We start from the raw sequence: 13,056 nt of genomic DNA on the forward strand, positions 1-13,056 counted from the left end.
CAGCAACTACCGGTTCTCTTTGGGGAAAGGGGGAAATCCACAATATCTTTGATACTCTTTAAAGATGGCACATAAAACGTTTTACAAACGGCGGAAGATGAAAAGGCAGACTTTTTTCCACCACCCGTTTATGTACACACATCTAGGGTGTGTGGAATATTGACATCGTACATTTTGCCCTAATAGTCAGGGAGATTTTGGTAAAATTAAATATAGTAGATTTGGGTCTGAGCTGGGCCCATGCTGGCCCAAGTCTGTTTTAGATCCGGATTCCAGATCCGTATCGGCATTGGTCCGTTGTGCATCTGGATCCCGTAACACGCATCCGGAACAGATGTTCCAATACATCTGGCGCGGATACTTTTTATCTGGGGATCCACTCCACATTATGAGTTGCTGTGATTCCTGCAGAATGGGACTTAAGACAGAATTCTCCAAATAGCTATTACATGCCGGCCTCTGCCTCTTCTTCGAATTTCTTTGGGGATTTTCAGGTTTACAAAACAGCCCGGTTGATTAGCGCTTGAAAGTCAATGCCGTCTGTTGCACACGCTGGAATCGATTCAGCCTCAACCATTGACACATCAAGGTTCTCTATGGCATTAGGCAGCAATAAATCCCACTCCTAACATAATCTACAGTTTCGTAAATAAAGCCCGTTATGATGTGCATCGGTTTACCAACAGCCAATACAACTTTTTGGCATTTGTCTCGGAGCTAGTAGTCTATACTAGCTAACGTGAACTAGAGTTTTGTGAACAAACCCGGTTGCCGGATAAAGCCTTCGCGCAGACATATCTGTGTCAGTTTACCAGCAGCTAATACTACTGGCATTTTAGTTTGAGCTCATAGTCTATACTAGCTAACGTGAGCTACAGTTTTGTAACCAAAGCTGGTTATGGATAAAGCCTCCTCACAGATTCATCCATGCGGCACCAAATATATCAATATATCCTGGCTTTCCCGTTTTGTAAAAACCGAATATATAATTTTCAACACTATATCGGTTGCCCCGTTTACTTCCATTGTAGCCCGAGAGCTTTTATAGGAGCTGCGGGAACCCTAATAATACAAATTGTGCGTTCCGAGAGACAAAGCTGCTTTGCAAGAGGAAACTAACTTAAAAGCACTTTACTCAATTCAGTTTAATCTGTCGCACTATCATCGATTGTTTTGACTGAATATTAACAAAACAGCTGGCAAACGGTTTCTTGTATCCACCACACACTGCCTGTTATTCGTCAGTGATGTCATCGTTAGACAGCGTGCGCTAAGTGGTGGTTCCCGGGTGGTCAATACATTTACAGCAAACGTGAACAAAACTGATCGGTAAAGATAAGTAAAATGCTAAAAATGCGATTTATCTAGTGAAAATTCTAACATTACAAAGAATACGAATAAGAATCATAGTCTGAGTTTGAAGTGTTTTGGAATAGGTTTCCGCTTGAATTTGGACACTACTAATAATGCTAATTCCAGACTAGGACAGAGTAGTTGAATAACGACTTGTTGTGAAAAATGAATCCATGTTCCTTCAAAAACAGCTCAAGGTAAGCGTTATACCAAATATGAATCTAGGTCAAACTATTCCTTTAAATAGGCCACAATCAACATGCAAAGGATATGAGGCATATAGCGAATAAAACTTGTTTTCTGTGCTTCACTGATTTGTTTTACGTCTTGCGACAGATTGATCGATTTATATGGAATCGTCCAATGACTTAATAAGTACAACATCATAAACAAAAAAAATTTATGCAATAAAACAGATTTATTTAAATGTCCAGAGCTTAGAAAGCCATTTAAAAATAGCATCACTGAAATAATTTGTACCAGACTTTTTTTTTTTTACATGATACAATACACTGTACATATAAACATATTTTAGATCACAGACAGTAAAGAGATTGCAATCTTAGTAATTGTTTACTAGTAATTGTGCACGTGTTTGCTCCAGCTCTGCTTTAAAATACCTGTTTCAGCTAATAAATGTCCCAATGAGGACACTGACTAGTATTTGAATATACACTAGTGTGTATCTTTGAACAGGGTTGGAACAAAACGTTGCCCCCTTCTGAAAAATGCTTGTTTATCCTGAGCCTATAAGAACACTTCGGTATACACATGCAATAGCAAGAATATCACTGGCCAATGATATTACAATCATATACTGACTTATTTCTCACTACATAGTCCAAATAGCTCCTAGTAACAACAGAATAACACAGAGGTGTAAAACTTTAACATCTTTCTCTTTTTAAGAACAAGTGTAAAAAGAGCTAAAAACAAAGAACTAACCTGTAAAACTGTTTTATCTAAGTTTGATTATACAGAATGCAAACATGCAATGTCTATTATAAAAGGATGGCAAAGCAAAATATATATATTACAGATATTATTATTTACAGTTTCTTTGAAAATGTACATACTTTCTCACACACCCATAACCTTTTCTAATTGCTTGTTCCATCACTGTAAAATGCTTTCTCCAATGTCGCTAGGTCCACTGTCGGAATCATTGCAACTTCAAAGAATACACTGTCAGGAAAGGAAAAAAAAAGTTTCATTATACAGATTCTCATTCAGATAAAACGCATCTTCCATCAGACACCTGTTCCAAAGAAGATAGCGTCAGGTAGGGGAGTGGGGACCAGGGAGGTGTTTCAGACAATGTCAGAGAAACCCACAAACACACCTAACACTTAAAGCAGTGTTTCCTCATACCTGCTCATGGACGCCCCCCAATCACAATAAAGGCCATTATTTAAATGTATAAGGCAATATAGTTAATCTAGTCTGTTAAAAAGAATAGACAAGAATAACATTGGAACAGACATTAAACATAAAATGTACAGACTAGGTTGTTAACTATATTGCCTTATATATTTCAATGATGGCTTATTTTGAAAAAGAAAATCTGAGTTAGCGCTCCTAGCATAATATCCTGCAGCTAGAAGAACAGTAATGAAGCCTCGAATGACCATCACTACATGAAGGACATAATAATGAGCCGATCTTTTGAATAAGGTGTGACAGAGCCGGTTGATTAAAAACATGCAGGACAGGGTCACCCAGGAGCAGGGTTACACTGTCTTACAGGAACAAACACCATTTGAATAAAATCAGTCAAATGAATATGTTCAGTTACAGTTCTCAAGAGCATAATGCCGCTTGACCCATGGGATCAAGTGCCTTTGGCGTAGCGTGAGGCCGGCATTATACACTGCACAAAAAAAAATTTGTGTGCGTGGAGGAACAGGAGGAGCACTGCCAGAGCCCTACAAAATGACCTCCAGTGGTCTACTGATGTGTATGTTTCTGACCAAAACAGTCAGAAACAGACTCCATGAGGATTGGCATTCGCCAGAGAACACCAGAATTGGCAGGTCTGCCATTGGCGCCTCATCTGTGTTCTCTTCACAGATGAGAGCAGGTACACACTGAGCACATGTGAAAGATGTGAGTCTGGAGAAACTGTGGTGAACGTTATGCTGCCTGCAACATCAAACAACATGACCGGTTTGGCTGTGGGTCAGTGATGGTCTGGGGAGGCATATCCTTGGAGAGTCGCAAGGACCTCCACAAGGCAAGCAAACTACCCTCTGACTGCTGTTAGGTACCGGGATGAAATCCTCAGACCTTACGCTGGTGCAGTGGGCCCTTGCTTCTTCCTAGTGCAGGACAATGCCTAGCTTGATCAGGACAGAGTGTGTAGGCAGTTCCTGGATGACGAAGGCATTGATGCCATTGACTGGCCCACACATTCCTCAGACCTGAATCCAATTGAGAACCTCTGGGACGTTATGCATCAGTGCATCCGCCGCCACCAAGTAACACCACAGACTCTCCAGGAGCTCACTGATGCCCTGATCCAGGTCTGGGAGGAGATCTCCCAGGATAACATCCGCTGTCAGGAGCATGCCCAGACGTAGTCGACCGTGCATACAGGCACATGGGGGCAATACACACTAATGAGTCACATTGAGTTGCCTTGATTTCAACTGTTTACTTAGATTTTCAGTGTGAGATTGAACCCAGCCCTCAATCGGTTGGTGATTTTGGTTTCCATTGACCGTTACGTCATTTTGTTTACACAACTACACAATGTACAGTAAAGATTTTGATCTTTAATATTTCCTTCATCGAGACCCAAAGTGTTCCCTTAATTTTTTTTAGCAGAGTAAATGTCATCCCTGTAGTCTAACACATGTGAATGTACACCTTACCAGCTCTTTTCTGGCCTTTAGATTAATTTAACAGGTTCAAAATATGATTAGTAAAGGTCAGCTTGTCATGCACCCAAAATTCATTGGTATTTACATATTTTGACTTCCTCTGCAGAATATTCTTTTGATATACTAAGGATATTGTAATTACATAATTCTCACACACACACACTTTCCATGAATCTAAACCTAACACTAACTGTAAAACTAACCCTAATAACACTGAAAAATATTTAAATGCAACATTATCCTTGAATGAGTGCGGCAAAAGGGATATTATTAAAGTAAAACACTTACTTGTGTGAGTATTTGCTCCTGACCGCTTTCAGTTTGTCATCTGGTGTTGAGGTGAGCATGCAGTGGAGCTTCCGAACAATAGGGACCAGCTCGGTCACGCTGTAACCAGAGTGAAACACCAGTATGGGGGACTGGGGGAGAAGAGGGGTGGGTCAAATGCAGACACAAGGCATTGGTGAATCAGCAATGTTTTTATATTATATAAATACACACACGCACGCACGCGATAACAGATATGGGCTCATTGATTAAGACATGCAACAAAGCTCATAAGGCCATGGTTGGTGAGAGAGAAAGAGACAGCTCTAGAATTACTGCACCAGTTTGACCTATATTCCAAAGTTTAGATTTTATATCAAATACTAAAATAAATAAATAAAATAAAGATGAACTTCACACTGCCAAAGCCATTTCATTTCATGCCATAACAATGCTCAGTTTTTTATTAATTTGTGAATGACATTGATACAACAATCATCAATATAGGTGACAATAACTGAATTGTTAGTTAAGTGAAAAGATGAGAGAATTGTGGAAACCCCTCTTTTACTGCACAGGGGGTTGTGATTTACTGTGTATTACCCCAAAAAGCATGCAAGGATGCGTACTTCAAAAATCCACCGGAATATAACAGTAAACAGTTATATTTTAGACTTACTATAACGTAGCTTCTGAAGGTTGTGGCCAGCAAAGTGTTTCTCTATCCTGAACAAATCCTAATGCATTATTTGCTTTGACTGCACCATTCAAAAAGGGGTAGTCAGTCACACATTCATTCAGTCAGTAACAGACATTCACTCTTCTTGGCCGGCTCTGCTTATGCAGTCCAGCAAAAAACATTAGTTAGCCTCAAAAACAGATGGCCTAAAATTGCACCCAAACAAGTTGCAGAAACAATATTTGACTAATGAGAAAGAGGTTACCATGCATGAGTGATGGCAAGAAGAAAGTATGGAGAAAAGGAACGGCCCAAGATTCAAAGCATACTACCGCAACCGTGAAATATGATGGAGGGGGTGCTAATGGCTTAGACAAGCCTGGCTGCCCCTAGAATTTATTCTGAAGTGTACAGAAAACTAAACTGCTTAAACTGCAAATATACACACCACTAAATTTCAGGATAAAAAAAGTGGAAAGTTCTTGAATTGCCAAGACAAAATTCCAAATTTGAATCCAATTAAAATGCTTTACATCTGCAGATGAGACTAAAAGCAAAACAAAATCCTGGTATAATTTTTTAAATCAAAATAATTAAAAATTCCAATTCAAACAAGTATCTAAAATGGACAAGTAGCTAAAAAAATATTATGTCAAGCCCTGCAGTATTTGTTCGGGTCCAAATGTCTGAACTCTGGCAGTCATTGCATGCAACGGACATGGGACCAAGTACTCAACCTAAGTGATTCATTTTAACATTATATTTTTCTACCCTAATGCTTTTTCTACCATAAACATGTGTACAGAATTCTCAAAAGCAGAAAATTATCTTCATCAGAGCAATTGTTTGTTAGAACTTAAAATCCTAACATTTGTAGTACAGAGACAATTAGAAAACAAAAAAGCTTCACGTCCAGATCAAAAAGTGTGATTTATTTGAGAATGACATGTCAATCTGTCGATTTTGCATCACAGCCAAATACATCAGCCATATTTAAATGTTTTATTTGGATGGGCAATAAGGTAGGCAAGCACACCCTTGGCCATTAAGCAGTGTTTAGACACTCACCCATCCTCCTAGGCCCTTGGTGACCAGCGCTAGCAGCAGACAGGCAGATGCTAGTAGAGATCCTCGTTCTGTTACAAGGTCCATCTCGTGTAGACTGAGCTCACAGACATACCGGGCCAGGGTAAGGGTCTCCATACTAGCATTCACACACTGGCGGCAGATAGCAATGAAGAGTTACACACACAAAAAGCAGTTACAGAATAGAAAACACTCAACACACATGACAAAGATTTAACAGTCACCTACTAACGATACAAACCCCCAAAAAACAGGGTTATTACACACTCACACACAGTAAAACAGAAAGATGGAGGTATTACAGCTAAAAGAAAGAAACATGGACTAAGACAAAGGGAGTTTGACATAGATTCATATTTGGGGGAAATTCCACTTACCCATTTTTTACAACAAGCCATGATACACATTAATCTTTTTCTTTCTTTCCAGGAAGTGGATTTTGCGATGTGATCAACCCCATTACAACCACTTCGTACTAGCTACCAATGACATCATTGTCAAATAACAGTAGATTACTGAGATTGGGTTTTTTCCCGCTTGCAATGCAGATTTTGTTGCTTGGGATTGGCAGTTTCAGCTCATGAATTTGGACGATTAACTAATAATGCTAATTCCAGACTGGGATGGATGTGAATTATGGTTTGTGAAGAATTACTCCATGCACCATCAAAAACAACTCAGGGTAAGCAACATTTGACCCAGATAAAATCACAGATGAAGAAAATATATTAAAGATCAAAACCTTTACTGTACATTATGTAATTCCTTGACAGCAAAATGATCAATGGTCAGTGGAAACCAAAATCACCAACCAATTAAGGGCTATATTCAAACTCACACCGAAAATCAAAGTAAACAAAATCACGGCAACTCAATGTGACACAGAAGTGTGCCTGGCCCCGAAATGCCTGTATGCACTCCCGACAACATCTGGCCATGCTCTTGACAGCGGATGTTATCCTGGGAGATCTCCTCCCAGACCTGGATCAGGGCATCAGTGAGCTCCTGGAGAGTCTGTGGTGTTACTTGGTGGCGGCGGATGCACTGATGCATAACGTCCCAGAGGTTCTCAATTGGATTCAGGTCTGAGGAATGTGTGGGCCAGTCAATGGCATCAATGCCTTCGTCATCCAGGAACTGCCAACACACACTGGCCTCGTAGGGCTGGGAATTGTCCTGCACCAGGAAGAAGCCAGGGCCCACTGCACCAGCATTAGGTCTGACGATTGGTATGCTAGCACGTGGAGGTCTGTGGGCCTTCTAAGGATATGCCTCCCCACACCATCACTGACCCACAGCCAAACCGGTCATGTTGCAGGTAGTATAACATTCACCAAAGTGTCTCCAGACTCACATCTGTCACGTGCTCAGTGTAAACCTTTTCTCATCTGTGAAGAGAACAGGGTGCCAATGACGGACCTGCCAATTCTGGTGTTCTCTGGCGAATGCCAATCCTCATGGAGTCGGTTTCTGACAGTTTGGTCAGAAACATACCCACCAGTAGCCCGCTTGAGGTCATTTTGTAGGGCTCTGGCAGTGCTCCGCCTGTTCTTCCACGCACAAAGGAGTAGATACTGATCCTTCTTGCGACAGCCCGAATGGATGTGCCATCCTGGAGGAGCTGGTCTACCTGTGCAACCTGAATGGGCTGAAGGTACTGCTTCATGCTACCAGTAGTGACCAGGACAATAGCAAAACACAAAACAATAGAAGAAATCAGTCAGGTAGGATAAGGAGAGAGTAATTGTCTGTGGACACCACCTGCAAAGCCGTTTTTGGGGTTGTCTTGCTGTTCCCTCTCCAGTGCACCTTTTGCATCTAAACAGGTGACACTGATTCACAATCACCTATGCTTCCTAACTGGACAGATTAATATCCCTCAAGTTTAATTGACTTGATGTTATACTGTGAGGATTACATGTTCCCTTTATTTTTTTGAGTAGTCTATGAATCTAGGTCAAACTATCACTTTAACAAACAACACACAAAGGATGTCACACAGACCAACTAAAAACCAACAGCATGAGACAAATGCAGGCACCTTAGCATATCGCCGGAGGAAGCGGTATGGGATAGGGATGTTGATGTCAAACCCCAGGGCCTGCAAGATGCTGCTCTCCATAGTGATCAGCTCCTCTCGCTTGTAGGCATCATCGCAGATGTACAAGAAGTCGTCCACGCACGGCGGACTACGTTCCTAGTGATGAGGAGAGAGAAGATTGCGGGGAAGAGACATGAGGTGAGTGGGAGATACATCAGAGAGGGGGTTTGGGGTCCGTACAAATCTTTCAGTGCTTGCCCTGCCCTTTCCCTCTGTTAAGTCGAAAAGGGGTCTTTACAGCGAATTGCCCGTGCTCACTGCTCATCCGAATTTAGTTTATAACATATATCCAAAAGCACATCTAGTTGTACATCCAAATGTATCTAATTAGTTGTACATTAGGAAAAAACTAACTAGCTACTACTGTTCAGTGTTGTTCCCCACTGACAACATTTTGTAGGCACACAGCCTATATAGATGACAATCTGTAGCTCATCTATACTGGCTGCACACCTACACATGATAAAGAACTGATGTTTGGCCATAGTGCTAGAAAGGTGTCAACACTATATAAGCCTTAAGAACCAGGCTCTGTAAAGTTTTGGAGATGTACGTGTCTATATGAGACTAGCAGTGCCTGGATTTAGAAATGAGTTCAGAGACCAGGCCAAAGCATGAAGTAAACTGCTTGAGTGACCCTCATGGGTTTTTTAGGTGACATGCCTTTACAGAACTTAAACACATGAGATGGTTGTGTAGTATGTGGATAATTTTTTTTAAACATTTATATTGCTGTGTCCAGCGACTGAATGGAACTTCATCCAAAACAACTGGATAATGCTTCCACGCTACATTTAAGTGGTAAGTGTAAAATAAAAACAAAATATCAGTGTTAAACTGTCTGTTATATAGTAGATCCACTGGAGGGGTTGTGATTGTTGCTCTAACAGAGGTCACCTAACCAAACCTGCTGAGTATGAGGTAGACAGGTAGTGTTAAGTGTGTACCTATTATTAATAGACATAGTGAGGACATTTGACACTGAATTTGGGTTAAGTTTACGTTTGGAATTAGGGTTAAAGTTCTGTTAAAGTATTAAGGGTTATGTTTAGGATTTAGGGTTAGGATCAGGTCACATTTAGGCATAACCGTGAAGTTAGCAAGGTTAATGCCAGTCTTGGGGCTATTTTAGTGGCAATACAAATAACTATTTTACCTACCCTTAACCTATCTACCTGTGGTTTTCCACATCTCTAACTCAGATGCTATGAGCAAGGCTGTGGACCCTCAAAGCTATACTTCGTGATTGCACGCACACACGCATTACCTCAAACTTGGATGCTATGAGCATAGCCGTAGACCCAATGAGCTGCAGGCTCTCTCTGTTGACCGGAGCAGTGGACAGGTAGTGATCCGTCAGCTTGACCGCCAGGTAAAGGGTTTCGTGGTTCAGCTCAAAGTTCTCCTGCAAATGCCCGGTACACACAAATCAACATGCAGCCACTTTCCCCAGTCCATTTTAAAGGGGCACCGCATTGCGTGTTAGTATTCTAACAGCAAGCCTACTAACCATACTGGTTTCCTCACCTGAACCTCGACCAGCCAGTCCACCAGGATGGCCCTCATCCCAGGGTTAAGGCTCGGTTGGATGAGCATGTAATCAGCTAGTGGAAACTTCTCCTCCCTGGACTTGAGATAGTCAAAGATCTCCTTGGCATATTCCGCAGTCAGACTGACATCATCCAGGTGCTGCGCGTCAATGTCAAACTCCTCAGGGATCTTAAAAATAAAATTAAAAATGGCACTCTATTCAGGACCAATGTCATACGTGTAGAGTCAGGTGTTCACTTGGAAAGTTAGGGCATGAAGAAATCAGGACAATCAGCTGTATCAGAATGTACAAATTAAACTAAAGTGAAGATTCTCCATACCTGTGGTCTTTGGAGGTGTGGGGGCAGCTCCCTAGGTGGGACAGCCTCCAGCACCACCCCCACATATTCCACTGATGTCTTCTCCTCCTGTCCCTGGATCTCCTCCTGTCCCTGGATCTCCCCCTGTCCCTGGATCTCCCCCTGTCCCTGGATCTCCTCCTCCTGGCTTTCAGAGCTGACTGATAAGGCCCTGTGGCGGAGTGGAGAGACAAGTTTGTAAATGGTTAATAGGGTTTTCATTTCCCATTTTAGACAATTAGCAGAGCAATTTGCAGCCAATGTCTACATACCAACCGCAATTGTTGGTAAAACTGTCCTCAGGGCGGAAGAGTTTATTTTTATATACTGCTATTATGTGAAATGTATCGCTGAGCCCACTGGGAAAAAAGTGTCATTAAACAGGCAATGACATATTGTACTCTAACAAGAGATGAGACAGTCCTATTTCATGCCCCATAACAAGCACCATAAACACGATAAATGTACTTATTTATATGACCCTCTGTCCACATTCCAATTCATCCTTGACATGATATGTTCCAGCTCTATATACAGTTCCTAACTGTCCACCACTCTCTGGCCTGCCACATAAAACCTAGCCAATTTTCAACACACCATCAAATTTAAAGGTCATGGTACAATACTATTCTTTTAGCAAATAAAAGGCACCACCACAACATTAACAAGGCATGGGTATATTTACACACACTATGAACCTAAAATAAAAATAATTGTGTTACTTTTCATACAACTAAAAGCACATGTGAGATGATGTATGGGTGTGTACAAATAAATAAATATATATATAGTGAGTTACTTTTTCAGTTTGGTTTCGTTCTTGGTGGACTTCTTCTGGGTTTTCTTGAGGCAGTCTTTCTTTTTGTTTCCTGGGAGGCTTATGTGGACCTTGTGTGCCTGGGTGCGCAGTACATTGGGAGAGTCAAATCTCAAATTCATATACAGTGCAGATTGAAAGCGGTACCCAATTGTGTGATACTAACCCCATTTGGACATAACAGGCCATATTTCACAGAGATAGATGGAGGCCAATGAGAAGGTTGTCTCTGACATGCCTCAGGTTACACATTCAGACACCTTCCAGTCATCCACTCTGTAAAGTCTATTTAAGCTCTACAGTCTAGGTCTGAATAAACACTGTTCTAAATGAACATACTGTACCAGACTGTTAACAGAAACAGTTTACTTTGTGACAAAAACAAGTTTGTATAGGATTCACATCATTCCTTATGTTTAATTCACAGTCAACTCACTCCAGATGGACAGGCTAAATTAGATAAAGAAATGGCTTACATTGGTGATGTCTACAAAGGCTGTCCTCTTTTTGGGGGCTCCTTTAGGAGAAGAGGATAACCTCTTTACCATTTGACCATCCTCCTAAAAATCAACAAAAAAGTGTTTCATATTAAGTTATGAAATGAAGACTCACAGCAAGACCCATTTGAGAATGGCGCAGAATAAGTGGTTTCATTCAGCTAACTCAAGAAATGTATGCAACGTAAAGATGTGCTATCTTTAGAAATCATAAGCTTTGTTGCAAAGTTACATAACCCGGAAGTATAATAACTTTAAATAAATTGTTTAAAAAAACTAACAACAACAAAAAACACGGATGACCAACTTGCCTCCGGGACTTCGATTGAGAACTAGTGCTGGATTTTGTTTCTGCTCTAATACAAAAACATGACCCCCTAGTCAGGTGAAACACTACGGTTAACACAGTTACCTGATTCTCAGTCATTTTAACATTTGGCTTGGGTATTTTACTGCCGACAGTAACACTTGGTTTCTTCCCCCGTAGAAAAGGCATGACTGTATCCGTGGATAACTCACGAAATGGCTGGCAGGGACTTCACTCGAATTATCCTGCAACGAGAAAACATTTACATTGTCAAAGGGTTAAGAAATATTACGCCCGTGTGTTGTAGCAGTTAAAGTACAGTATGATTTAGGGTGTTTCTTTGCATGCAGAGAGTAACTCATTTTGCGGGGATGAAATGATCGCTAACAATTGAAGTAGCATGCCCACTGCAATCATTTGTGCCCAAACTGCACGTGAATTCGACTGTAAAGGTTGTAAAAGAACAGCACGCATACAAACTAAGTTCTAGCATAAACAAACTACATCTTACCTAATAATATATATATATTCCGTGAGGCTAACGTTGCAGATGTAAAGTCTCTGAACAAAAATATAGCATGCAATTTGATTTTTTTATGAAAACGCATAAAGACTCGCGATTTAACAATAATGTAACCAGACCGCATCCAAACACCGAGCGGACGACGCTGATTGGTTAAAGTATATCAACAGTTAGCCAATCAGCATACGGCAAAAATGCTGTTGTTAGGGGCGGAAACTATAGAATTTTCAAACGTCTTAGCAACCAATGGGTGTGCGCGTATTTGTTGACGTTGCATCGATTTGTAGGAAACAGTACAGCGGTGCAGTGTCCAGGACTTTAAATATATTGAAAATATGCAACCGTTTCACAATTTTCATATATGAAAGATAGAAGAAATAGTAATTTGTGATAAGAGAAGAAAGAGTGATTTGTGATACGTTAGCCAGCACAAGCTTCTTTACGGCGGACAAACGCATCAACTGTGCCTTATCTGATACGCAGACACTGCAAATTTGAAGAATCAATAATAATTGTAACGAGATTAACTCCTGCCTGAAACGAGTCATCCGCCAGTTTGTTCCAATTCCGACGGAAATTTAGGGAAAGAGGCATGCGAAACAGTGAAAATAAAGGGGTCATACCATATATGATAGCAAAACAATCATATTTAAAC

At 40.9% G+C, this 13,056-nt stretch overlaps 1 protein-coding gene across 1 annotated transcript; it reads right to left on the bottom strand.

Moving 5' to 3' along the window:
• Positions 1-1,752: 1,752 nt before the first annotated feature.
• Positions 1,753-12,539, bottom strand: ccnb3 (cyclin B3). Its single transcript, XM_010902751.4, has 11 exons — positions 12,390-12,539; positions 11,984-12,123; positions 11,551-11,634; positions 11,057-11,154; positions 10,240-10,429; positions 9,896-10,087; positions 9,636-9,773; positions 8,309-8,464; positions 6,250-6,399; positions 4,524-4,654; positions 1,753-2,538 (listed from the first exon to the last, which is right to left on the bottom strand). The coding sequence occupies exons 2-11, from the start codon at positions 12,065-12,067 to the stop codon at positions 2,454-2,456; spliced, it is 1,308 nt and encodes a 435-aa protein (XP_010901053.3). The 5' UTR covers positions 12,068-12,123; positions 12,390-12,539; the 3' UTR covers positions 1,753-2,453.
• Between the last annotated feature and the right edge of the window lie 517 nt (positions 12,540-13,056).

This window comes from Esox lucius, chromosome 24 (genome assembly GCF_011004845.1).
Source record: "Esox lucius isolate fEsoLuc1 chromosome 24, fEsoLuc1.pri, whole genome shotgun sequence".
NCBI lineage: Eukaryota > Metazoa > Chordata > Actinopteri > Esociformes > Esocidae > Esox > Esox lucius.